This window comes from Oryza brachyantha, chromosome 7, assembly GCF_000231095.2.
Source record: "Oryza brachyantha chromosome 7, ObraRS2, whole genome shotgun sequence".
NCBI classification, from domain to species: domain Eukaryota; kingdom Viridiplantae; phylum Streptophyta; class Magnoliopsida; order Poales; family Poaceae; genus Oryza; species Oryza brachyantha.
Window position 1 is genome coordinate 5,275,568 of NC_023169.2, and position 13,371 is coordinate 5,288,938.

The window sequence follows — 13,371 nt, forward strand, 5'->3', positions numbered from 1 at the left end:
TAGAATTATTATGATTTGGCTTATTAGGGGTAAGCCAAAATAAATAGATGGATTATTAGAATAGATTATTATAATCTAGAGGCTAGAGCCCAAATTATTCATCCAAATATGTTTATTTTAGATTATTGGATGGTTTTAGACCCACTACCCTTGGATACTTTAAAATAATAACCCACATTTATCATTTCTTTCTACTTTAAATTTATAATAATCCGACTTACATTAATATGACTCAATAATTTAGATTACAATAATCTCTAGCTGAAACAAATAGGGCCTAAGCCAAACATCGCAGTTCGTGTTATCTAATATTTGAAGGGGAGTTGCGACGAAGAAGTTCCTTGGGAATACTGATGAGTCTTTGGCAACCATCTTAGTCATGAACACTAGTCGGAGAAGGCTTACAGACGCAAAAGAGGTAATCAGAACCTGAGAAGGATGCCAATTTTTCAAAAGACAAATTCATGTGCCAACCAAAAAATTTCAAACTACCATGTTATCGTGGCCTTTTCCAGCACGGTGGTGGATATTGTCCTGCCATTCAAAGGGCGCCTCGAGGGTTCACACACCAATCTGTAGACGTTGACAAATTTACTAACTGGACTAAAGTCATTCCTATTTCAACAATTAACGCAATTCACACTCAACATTGTCTAACGGTGGGCAGTTCATCAGTGGAAATATTCCCACACTTTTGCAAATATTTTGGCATTAAAATCGTGTATCATGAGAAAAAAATCAAACTACCAAAGGTCGCCATAACTTTCCCGGGAAGGGTCATTTATCATTGCCGATCTATTTGATGCATCTACGATTTGTTATCTTCGAGTATAGTCTTGTTTGACTCAATCTTTAGTTATCTTTGAGACAAACATCTGTTGTGGAGTTTCTCAGGTATCACCTTGACAATAGTTGCAACCAACTGCAAATATTGGGTTTGCTTAACTTGCTTGCTCCTCTTGGTGACAATTGCAGTCTTGTGCAATTCACCAACCATTAAAACCAAGGCAATGAGCTTGATACAGAAATGCAGACTATAAACGACACTGCTCTCATATAATATCCTCACTCTGTTTTATGGTCTAAGACTTTCTAGTCTTATCTATATTAAGGCATCTAGACATATATATAAATTATATAAATTGAGTAATGAATAAATCTAGACAAGGTTAACAAGTCTTACAATATGAAACATAAGAAGTACATATATTTATTTGAAAACTTTATTGATTTACAAGTATGCTGTACAAGCAGAAATGTTAGTCATCGTTAAGGTCAAAATCATCATCGGAGCCACACTCAAGGAACGAGCCAACTGACTTGCGAAGGATGGTAAAGGACTTGTCATCCTGGCAAAAAGAAATTTGAATGATGAGATGAAATATGCTGATTACACATAGAAAACAAGATATGCAACCCAGCTGTAAACCCTGAAATGTATTCAAAGTACCTGCTTCATCCTCCTCACAGATTGTTTTGCATGTGCTATCTTCTCTGAGAACTTGTTGTCAAGTTCTGTCCTCCCCAGAGATTGTTCTGCGTGTGTTAGCTTCTCCGAGAACGTGTTATCAACTTCAGTCCTCCACGGAGATTGTTCTTCAGGCGTTATCTCTGTCCTCCGCAGAGACTGCTCTGCATGTGTTATCTTCTCTGAGACGGTGTTGTCAAGCTCTGACAGCGTTGCCGTCTCCTCCTTCCCTGTTAGAAAGATTTGAGTTTGATAGTAAACCATCTCTCCTTGAATGAAATAGGAAGATCATCTAGTTACTTACTATGATTTTCATACTGTTCGAGCAATACCTTCTTCTCAACTTCAACTTTTGAGAACAGGTCTGTGGAGCATAACATTTAACAAGAAGATTATCAGGCTAAAGTAATTGTAACAGAACGGTCTTCACAGCGATAGCATGCAAATCTTTGAGAAAAGAAAGCAGTCAACGTACGTCGTGCATTTTTAGCAAACAAAGCAAGGAATTTGCATGATGTGAAACGTAAACAGAGATTCCCAAAATCAATCGTACTGATAAAAACAAGAGGCACATTTCATATATTATGTGAAGAAAACAACAAAAAACCAATAAATATGATTTGATAGTTGATACACATCAAGAGGGATTATATGAAGTTGTCGATTGGTCTCATGTGATCATGTATGTAAGTTTCAAAATTGCAGAACAATATTTATTTATTATATTTCATTGCAGTATGCAGGATCCATTTCAACATGTAGCATGATACTAGTATTTCTGGAAGTGGCAACTAGCTCTCATTTGGAATGGTCAGATGATCTTACAAAAAAGGTTCTCATTTAACATACCTCTGAATGCCTGTACGTGTGCATCTTTTTGTTGACAGAATATTTCATATGTTTCTTGAAATTTGATGTACTCTTTGTTCAATGAACTGTCACACTGCTAATAGTACACATCACGTGAAATAATTCAGTCCATAGGTAAATAAACAAACTAACAATTATGAAATGAAATTTGAATACCTCTTTGGAAGTGTTTGACAATACTTTAAGAAAATTCTGTCTGCATAGGAAATGGAAACAATGGTTGGTACATTTTCAGTAAAGAGCAAAAGATGAATATTTGTTTTATTTCAGTAACTGGATTTAATTTTACTTGTTCATGATAAGTGCAAATGGCAGGTATCACGATTATGTCAGCCCATAAAGGATTATTTGCAGTTCTATGGAGGAGATATTCACAAGCAAATGCAATACCTTTCTATCTCAAACATCAACTTCGTATCTTCTAGCATATTCTGAATATCAGCTGCAACACTAAAGTATGGAAAAGAATATTAGCAGCATGATGTGCTTGTAACTTCACCAGAGTAGAATAATACTGACAAAACAAGACATCTAGAGTATGTTCAAGTTCACAAAAAAGGTGTGTACAAGTATGATCAAACTGGGGCAATAAAAATGGATAAGCAATCTCCATTACCATTTCAGGAACAAACAAAATTTTCTTACGTTTCTTTTGCATTGTGCGCCATGCGACCAAATCATTTTCTCAGTTTTTGGCATGAGGAAAATAATTTAACATGCTCTTTTGTTTGAGAGGATAAAAAATGGTAAGATGGCCTATCGGAAAGCAACCGAAAAATAATCTCTCCATCACTGTGTAGGAAAACAAAAATAGGATGCAATGGCTCATCGCCTCATCCTCATATTGCCATGCACATTTTTCACCAGATAGATGAAGAATGTGACTTCCACACATCTGTAACATACGAACAACAGGAAGCACCAATATCAACCAAAAATCCAAACATTCTAAACAAATCCCAGAGCTTGCCTCGGTCCCAGAAACTACTTCATGAATAATGACCAATTGACCATTCACCCTGAACTGTAAAGTCACTACAGAAACAGACAGTTAATGACATAATCACAAGCACAGGATGCATAGAAACGCAATAAAACCCATAGTTTCATCACTGATTTTCACAGGTACTACCAAGAAGCGAATTCAGCACATCGTAGCATTCCCCGCAGCTGCAGCGCGATGCGAAACAGCTGCTACAGCATGCAGAATTGCAGCATATCATCCAACCAAACTGGCCCTAAAGTAGGAGAAAATTCAGAAACGTGGCGGCAACGAAGCCCTCCGGGATCCGTCATCACCTGGCGACGATCTGCTCGCACATCTTCTGGCCGTCCTTGTTGGCCCCGCCCTTGATCAGCCGCAGCAGGCACGCGATCTCCCTCAAATCGCTGCAATCTCCACCAACAGAACGCACGATGAACAACACAGCAAAAGCGTTCTCCAAGGAGATCGATGAGAGGGGAGGAGGCCTCTCAACCTGACGAAGTCGCCGTCGGAGTCCGATCCGGAGCCGGACTCAGCCCCGGAGTCTTCTTCGAGGTCGCGGGGTCTCTTCTCCGAACGAGGCACCCCTCCCGTCGCCGCCGCCGGCGGCGGCATCGCCGGCTCGGGGAGAAGAGGAGGGGAAACCAATTTGAAAATTCGAGACGAGAAGGGGGGTGGGGAGGGCCCACGTGGAGCAAAGGAGATCGTTGGATGGAGAAATGACGGCTGTGATTGGGATAAGTCCACCAGAGGTCCCTCAATTGTACTCTGAGTTTATTTTTTGTCCTCAAACCGAAATACCAGAAATGTGCCCCCCTCAACTATCTTATACGGTGCAAACTTGGTTCCACAACAGTATTGACTATGTTTTTCCCCGGTTTTAGCCTACGTGGCGCTTCTAGGGCCCACCTGTCAGGGCGGTTGGTGCGGCGTTAGTACACAGAGTTACTCCAACGCCGCACCAACCGCCCTGACAGGTGGGCCCCAGAAGCGCCACGTAGGCTAAAACCGGGGAAAAACATAGTCAATACTACCGTGGGACCAAGTTTGCACGGTATAAGATAGTTGAGGGGGGCACATTTCTGGTATTTTGGTTTGAGGACGAAAGATAAACTCGGGGTACAATTGAGGGATCTCTGGTGGACTTATCCTGCTGTGATTTGCTCTGGAAGGAGTCTGTGGTGGGCTGGTCGGCCCATGGGTTGGTTCCAGCTCGCTCAAGTTTCGGCCCGGCCCATTACTTTCTCATTTTTTAAAGATTCGAGCGTTTTGGAATGTACTCCCTCCATGTTTTTATACTATATCTTTTTCACACGTTTGATTATACATCTTATTTAAAAAATGTATATTAATCAAAAATAACTTAAATTAAATACATTTAGCAATAAATCTAGTCATGGTTAGATCAATCATAAATGTTTTGCACAACCCACACTGATTTACTTTTTCTCCCTCCTATGCTCTGCAAGTTGCTGAATTTTTTGAGTTTGTCAAGAAAATGAAGAAAGCTTCATCAAATGAAGAAATCACTGACACTTTAGGAAACAAACCATCTCTTTGTTTATCACATTAGTTGCAGACAATAGGCAGTCCAGTCCAATCTTCCACAGTTCATATCGTTGTTGTGAAAAGAGACTCATATACACCCCAAGCATTCGTAGATACAAACTTCAAACCTTGCATCAGCTCACTTCATTTCTTAGTATCTGTTAGATTATCTTAATTTATAGCCTTCAAGATTAGCTACAAGATGGATTTACTTCAGCCATTAATTATCAATCTGTAGGTTGTAACTTGTTTTGACAGATGTGGCATCGTGACTGATGCAGATGGTTGTGGCGTTGTTAAAATTGCATCCGATTTGTGGTCCGCATCCAGCAGTATGTTGTAATTAAACTCCTACCAAGTGATTCAAGTGTTCTGAACTTTCTGAAAGGCATCGACAGATTTTGCAGTTCAACTTTTCACATGGAAACAAGAACTAAAGATGCCTACAATCAAACTTATCTGTCATTTACCGGCTTCTCAGCTTTGCTTCCAATGAGTAATGTACTGAATGATGATTTTCAGGTCTCCGGACATGGAACTCTGTTTTCCCTTTATTATATTTAAATGTCAATTGCATGTAATTTCTTTTAGAAGAAAAAAAGTACAGATCTGATGACTGATCTGTTTTTCTTTACTGCAGGTAGCCAAAATTCTCTGGTTGGCATTATAATCTCTTGTGAAAAAGGTGGCGCAAAACTTGATCTGAAATAGTTTCTAGCGTCTACGCTTACTGGACACTTTGGACAGAGTACTACTAAAGAAATACCCCGTCCATCCCAAAATAAAATCATTTTTGCTCACTCGTATTTGTTCCAAATAAATTTCTTTAAGCAAACGAAGTTTGTGAAAGTAAAGAACACATCTATTGGAACTAGATATAGATAAAGCAGAGAATAATTACACTAGTTTTGGTAAAGTGGATGGTATTTTATATTTTTATTGTTACGTGTGAAATAGGCGAAAAATAAAGTTATTTTTGGACGGTGGGAGCACACATTAATTTTAATTTACTCTTTGCGCGTTTTCATGTTGCTATATACATGTGACTGAAGGATTGATTGCAATGAACAAAACCCATCCTTTTCCTAAGAGTCTACATGAAAGTGCAAAGCTGGCCGGCCACACGTCGGAATCACAAAAAAAAAAATGCTCTGTGCCATCTCGCACGGTGCCAATATATCCAAGCACAAGGCCCAGAACGTATCTCTACGACCCATCACTGTACTAACTATCCTACTACTGTACTAGTACATATATCTTGTATGGCTAAGTGACCTATCATCATCTGGCCCTTAATTTCTCTAACCCTAATCCTGACAAAAGAGCTTGCACAACTGCATCCATCACCCCATCCCTCACCATTCTGCATAAGATTCTTCAGCATCGATCGATCGATCTGCTGGTCTGTCCCTACACACTTTTGTTTGCTTCTTGGGTATCAGTGGTCAGTGCCATTGATAAGTGCACTGGATGCTTAATTAATTGTGAAACTTTGGCACGAAGGAGAGACACTCCAGGACAGGCATGCAGAAGACATACAGGTACATGCAACCGATCAGCAGCTAGTATAGTAGCTGGGACAGAGAAACAATCTTTGCATCTCTCCATGAATTCATGATTAATCTCTTCTGCATTGCTGCAGCATGCATGGCCTACATGCTCTCACCAGATTCATACAAAATTTAAGCCAATGCAGAGTCGTCACATCGCCATTGTCTTGTTGTGAAAGTACCTTGATGATGGAGATGAACAAGTTAGGTATGTGGTGCAGAGAGATGACAACGAAGCTGCCCACCGTCCTTTTAATTTGGGGGGAGGTGCATCGATGAAGCTGGTGGCAGCACTGCTGGCAAAATTTTGGTATTAAAGGCATGTTTAGTTGCTACAGAAGTTTTCACAAAAATATCACATCAAATTTTTGGACGTATAAATAGAGCATTAAATATACATAAACATTAAAACTAATTACACACTTATGGATAAAATCTTGAGACGAATCTTTTAAGCCTAATAAGTACATGATTAATCATAAGTGCTATAGTAACCCACATATGTTAATGACGGATTCATTAGGCTCAAAAGATTCGTCCCGCAGTTTCTTGGTGGAATCTGTAATTTGTTTTGTAATTAAATTATGTTTAATACTTTAAATATGTGTCCATATATATGTTTTTTTTGCAAAATGTGCAAAAACATTTGCAAGCTAAACGGGCCTAAGTACACCAGTCGGCTGTAACTGTTTTTCACTGAGAGTTACTGTACAAGCAAGTAGAAGCAGTCAGTGACAAAATATTCAACTTAATTTAATTATTATACAGTGAAAGTTTAGCATTTGTAGTTATGAAATCCATGTAACGTCCTCCTTAATAATTTCTATTTTTCTAATTTGATAATTCTGGAATTTATGATTGATAAATATAAATAAGTTTCATTTTTGTCCTGTAGCCTTAGTTTTATTTTTTTATAGATTAAATAACTCTAAAATTCAGAGTACCAAGTAGTACATTATACATAACATGCGGATCTTTATTTAATTTTAACTGAGTCACCTATGTGTCTTTGCCATAGCAAAGTCCAGTTTAACGGCAAAATACTAAAACACACTATTTTAATTATTTCCACATTTTTGCTCAATAAGAGAGATCAAAATAAAAAATGAGGCATTTACCCCTGTGCTGAGTTGCATGTTGGGGTTCTATATTTTGATATTCAATTTTTGGGTATTTCTTTCTACCAGACTAAAATTTCAGAAACTTCATCGTACTACCTGAAATATTTTATAGTTTCGCTTTTTTTTTGAAATATGAAAAAAATGTTTAAATTCAATTTCTTGCGCCATAGACATGTTTTTGTGTACTCTCCCACGAAAAAAAAATGCAACTTAGCAATGATGTGCAATGCCAAGTCTTGATTTGGGCTGGGTGTAGCATAGCTAATATGTACCCCTCAATATTTTCCTGTATCGTAAATTACGCAAAAGTAATTTGTTTAATTTACTGAAGAATGAATGTATTATAATTTGTTTACTAAAGAAGATGAAAATAATAATTGTTGTGTCGAGAAAATTATTTTTTTGTGTTAGATCAATACTTATGAGGCACATGCTGGGACATATATCAGTTACATTTTGGAAAGAAACATTTCTCAAACTAATATTACTACTTTTGTGCATATGGTTCTTAATTCTTTCTAGTCCCATCATAGGATGCTTTTCAGTTGTAAATGATGACACACTGACACTTGTAGATTGGGCAGTTATACCAATGACGTTTTGAACTAACTATGGGTGAAAAGGAAGGAAACTATCTTGTAAAAAAATAATATCGCTATACATGCTGCATGCGTAGTAGATTGGTCATTTGGTTGTCTCAAGTGACTACTTGGAGGATCATTAAGATAGAGTTTGGATCTAGAGATTTTTTAAGTAATTTATCATATCGGATGTTTAAATGTTAATTAAAAGTATTAAATATAAACTGATAACAAAACTAATTACATAAATAAAAGCTATTTCATTAGACAAAATTTTTAAGTCTAATTAATCCACTATTAGCAAATATTTACTGTAGCATCACATTCGCTAATCATGGACTAATTAGGCTCAATAGATTCGTCTCGCAAAATAGTCCAGAGTATGGGGTGGGTTTATTAATAGTCTATATTTAATACTTCATAGGCAAAATTTGCTACAGGGCATCGAAAAATGCGTAATTAGCCGGTGGACACCGTAAGATCACGAATTTGCTGCAGGACACCACAAAAATGTGGTAATTAGCTATAGGGCACTCCGGCCATTTTTTATTTTTTCGGAGTAAAAAATTTTAAAAATGACGAGATTGCCCTCGGTAGCCAACCCGTTATGCGCCCTCGCCGTAACTGGGTCGCCGCCGTCGTCACCTGCTCACTTGCCCTATAGGCTAGGGTTCGGGTGTTGTGCGGCGCCGAGACCGATTGGGCCTGGTTCGACCGAACCTTGTCAGCATAACGGGTTGGCCACTGAGGGCAATCTCGTTATTTTTAAAAAATTTTACTTCGAAAATAAAAAATTGGCCGAAGTGCCCTATAGCTAATTACCATATTTTTGTGATGCCCTACAGTAAATTCGTGATCTTACGGTATCCATCGGCTAATTACGTGTTTTTTCGATGTCATGTAGCAAATTTTATTTACTTCTAATTAGTATCCAAATATTCGATGTGATAGGGACAAATAAAAGTTGTAGCAATCCAAACACCCTCTAATTCACGTACATATAAGGTTAAGGAGGTTAATGGTGAAGCTAACCATTCCAGATAGGATATATATATAATGCATAGTGATGTGTGCCGCAATGTCGTAATGGCGGCGGAGAGACGGTAACCATTCCAGCACGAAGAAAAATTATCTGAAAGTACTCGATAGACGACCTCGTTGATTTTTTAATACTTCTGTCATTTGTTTTATTTAACTATTTTCATAAATATAAAAAAGTATGTTATGCGTAAAATATATTTAATAACAAATTAAATTACATCAGAATAAATAATAATTATACAATTTTTTAATAAGATTAATAGTCAAACGTGAAATTAAACGTCAGCGATGACATCATTGATTAAAATCGGAGGAAGTAATTATTAAGCATCCGCTTACGTGACAGTGAGCGAAAAACCTGACCCTCTTATGTTTGGCGCTCCAATGTCCACTTGATGAAACGCGTTGACTGTCGTATATATATTTCTAACACCTTTGTTAATTACATACATTTTTCTGCAGATCACATCATGTCATCGTCCCTGTTAATAGGTAATCATGTTCAGTACAGAAAAGAAAACACGAAGCCATTAGAAGGATATGCCCATGAACAAACTGGATCTATCAAAATATACAAATTGGCCGTGTCGACATTCTGACTTATTGGCACCGATGTGCATGCGTGATCCAATTTAATTGTAACTACTGGTGATAGGTGTCAGTGGTACAATTATCTGACCTGGTTGATGTGTAGAAGGTGATGGATACTTGGAGTAAATTTAAGCTAACACAATGACGACTAGCTCAACAAATGTAATTGACGAACTGATTAAAGTTGTATATTAACTGGCAGATAGCTACCATGTGAGATAAGAATGTTGCCGATGCATATGTATCTAGTGGATAAAATATTCTCTTTAGCACATGGGTGATTTGGTTGTTACAAGCACCTTATTAGTAATTAATAAACACTGTACATCCAGAACTACTACACATCCATACAAGATCTTCTTTTTGGCGCCTTGTTACACAGTTCCAGTCCATAGTGCAACAGCAATTAACTATATCTAGGGCCAATATAACAGCAAGATGTAGATGTATAGTAAATAAGTGATAATAATAAACTCCTACATCTATATGTATTTTAATAGATGCCTTCACGGATATTTTGGTTCACTGTTTGATCATTCGTCTTATTTAAAAAAATATATATAATTATCATTTGTTCTATTATGATTGGATTTATCATCGAATGTATTTTAGCTGTAACGTAAATTTATACATATTTTTAAATAAGATGAATAGTCAGACATATAACAATAAATCAATGACGCCATCTATTAAAATTAAAATATAGATCGAGTATATGTTAGAAACTACATATATATAATTCCAATGATAAAAGAGTAAAAACTGTTGCTCTCCAGAATGTCTGGATCTAGCAGGCAGCACGAGAATCTCGTGGGAGAAAGGGAGAGGGTGTAGTTTTGCCGATGCATTGTTGCAGTCTATGTGCCAAACCAGAAAACTTTCAGAGATCTCTAGTACACCTTGATGCTCACAGAGGTGGCTTTATAAAACTATTACCCAGAATATGAATTATATTCCCGAAAATAAGTTCCTGCATATATGCAAACCTAAGAATTTAAATGTGGACAGTAAATTGCACACATGTATATATAGATAATATGGACATGTATTGAGCATAACATATTTTTCCTAGAGCCAATATATACTTCTAGAAAAAAGAGCAGTTTTATAATTTAGCCATCAATTTTTTTAATATTAAAAATCAGTTAAATATAGATTAAGGTGACTATTTCATATAAGAAAATTTGATAAGACATCATATATAAAATCTGTGCAAATCACATGTATTTAACTACTACCTCCGTTTCATAATATAAGATGTTTGATTTTTTTGCAATATTTGATCATTCGTCTTATTTAAAAAAATAGTACAAATATAAAAAATAACAAGTCGTGCTTAAAGTTCTTTTGATAATAAAGTAAGTCACAAGCAAAATAAATAAATAAACGATATTTTCATAATCTTTTAATAAGACAAATGATCAAATATTACAAGCAAAAGAGTCAAACATCTTATATTATGAAACAGAGGGAGCAGTAGATAAGAGAATGGTACTCCGCTATTCATTGTTGAAGCACTTTCGTACAAGTTCTCTTACCAGCAAAAGTATGCTAAGAAATCATACATACTCATCACCGTACATGAACGGGGAATAGATTTAAACTCTCGATATATGTCACCTTGTTTATTAGATGTTATCTGAGTAGTAATTATTTTTTAAAAAAATAGAAAGATTGATTTATATGATATACTACTTTCATCCTATATTTATCTAGTTGAAGCCCAAAGAGTGCACTTATTTAAAGATGGGGGAATATATACACAGTTGTAACCGTCAATACAACATATAGCTAGTCCTTCTCTTTGACTTAGTTTTAATTATTGTTTCTTCCCTAGTTTCTTCCACTTCTGTACAAACTAGGCAAATTAAGATGCAAGACCCATAACCATAAATAGTGAAGATATATAGTCAGTCTTCGAAAAAAGAAAAAGTCTAATCTCTAACCTTAATCAAGTCAAGTTATCAACTTCAATCCTTTTCATAGAGTAAAAGAACAGAACATTAAGTACTTTTGTGTACCCAACCCGACAAGTTTTCTTTTAAAAAAAACAACTAAGTTAATAGGTGTTTTGAAGTCAACGAATGCCCTTAATCTTTCAGTAGGGTGGCCGTGGGTCGGTTCATAGATAATTTTAAATCAGCTTTAGTAATTAAATAAAATATGTTCGAAATTAGTTTGTTTAATTATACTATAGCCTAATCCTAAAGTACTCATGGGCTGCCCACGCCCATCCTTATCCTTAGGAATTCCAATATGCTTGGCTCATATGAGCATACAATTCATCCGACTGATTAATAATTCGCCAAGAATATATACCTGCACCTTCCGATCTTCTGCCTAAGTTATATTTTAAGTTTGTTTGATAACAAAACAAATTGTAACCAAACGAAGATAATTATGTAATTATTAAAAATTAGCGGTTAAACATAGGTTTGAAATTCTGGGACGTTAAATATAAAAAATTGAAAAGTAGCAAGGTTCACACTTAATGGACATATATATGAACGACATACTCTACAGTTGGATTTTGCATATAACTGTTTTCCAAATACTTGTAACAACAATTTTAACAGTCAAATTCTTGGCAATATATATATGTTTGACTTGAAAGTAAAGAGTAATAACGTTTGTTTCGCCTCTAGATTAAAAACTTTTGATAAGTGTGCTAACCTTCTTTCTCCCAAAAGAGTGTTATTTTTTGCTTATTACATGTCTGTTACGTCATCACGTTTTTTTTTTCCTTTTGCGATGACTCTCATCACCATAAATTGCCACATGAATAATTTAATTGATCGTGCAACTTGTACTGTGCATGAGCGAAGGGCGGCCAAATTGAAAAGAAAGATGTTATCACTCCTATATATCAAAATGTAGGTCTACAGTACGAAAGGTACAATGAGTAACATTATCTCTAAAATAAGATATGCAAGTAAAAGATTGCAATTTGCATAATATGCTACCTCCTCAATTTTATAAGTCACTTTAAATTTATCTTAAGTTAAACCATTTCGAGTTTGAGGAGCAAGTTTATAGGAAAATATATTAACATCCATGACACCAAATTAGTTTATTAAATTCATTCTTAAATATATTTTATATTATGTTTATTTTTTATTAGAAATAGTGCTCTATTTTTCTATAAATTTGGTCAAATTTAAAGAGATCTGACTTAAAAACAAACCTAAAATAACATATAATACAATACAAAGTGTTAAGTCCTATTTACCTCCTGAACTATCGTAGAAGTACTAATTACCCCCCTCAATTCTAATACCAGACGCTTTACCTCCAACTATATAACCAAACTAATTACCCCCTGTCCAAAGCGATAGTGGTTTAGTCATGTATCTCACACATGTGTATGGGTGATGAGGCAATGAGAAGTGCGGCCAACTAAATATTTTTTATTAAACCTGTTGACTGGATTGCTACGTGTATGCCAAGTAGGAGCTAGCTAAACCATCTTATACTGGGCAGGGGTGACATGTAGGAGCTAAACCGTTTTATATTGGGCTGGGGGTGTATTTTGTCAGTTGAGTGGTGTAAGTTGTTTGGTTTTTGAAGGGTAATTTTGTACTTTTGTCATAGTTCCGCGGGGAAATATGAAAGAATA

At 36.1% G+C, this 13,371-nt stretch overlaps 1 protein-coding gene across 2 annotated transcripts; it reads right to left on the minus strand.

Annotated features, from left to right (window-relative positions):
• Positions 1–1,158: 1,158 nt before the first annotated feature.
• On the minus strand, positions 1,159–3,955 carry LOC102720894. Of its 2 annotated transcripts, XM_015839562.1 has the most exons (8): positions 3,817–3,955; positions 3,638–3,727; positions 2,729–2,788; positions 2,495–2,534; positions 2,318–2,411; positions 1,773–1,832; positions 1,451–1,698; positions 1,159–1,349 (listed from the first exon to the last, which is right to left on the minus strand). In XM_015839562.1, exons 1-8 carry the CDS (start codon positions 3,936–3,938, stop codon positions 1,260–1,262), a joined length of 804 nt encoding a protein of 267 aa, XP_015695048.1. In that variant the 5' UTR covers positions 3,939–3,955; the 3' UTR covers positions 1,159–1,259. The 2 variants fall into 2 exon arrangements, with proteins under 2 accessions (XP_015695048.1, XP_015695049.1); XM_015839563.1 differs by lacking the exon at positions 1,773–1,832 and having other exon boundaries at positions 2,318–2,414.
• Positions 3,956–13,371: the final 9,416 nt, after the last annotated feature.

Coding starts and splice junctions, on each gene's coding strand:
- LOC102720894 (XM_015839562.1), bottom strand. CDS start 3,938: ATGCCGCCGCCGGCGGCGGCGACGGGAGGGGTGCCTCGTTCGGAGAAG. Junction 2,789..3,637: donor TGCGAGCAGATCGTCGCCAG/GTGATGACGGAT, acceptor TCCATACTTTAG/TGTTGCAGCTGATATTCAGA. Junction 1,699..1,772: donor CGAACAGTATGAAAATCATA/GTAAGTAACTAG, acceptor TCTTTCTAACAG/GGAAGGAGGAGACGGCAACG.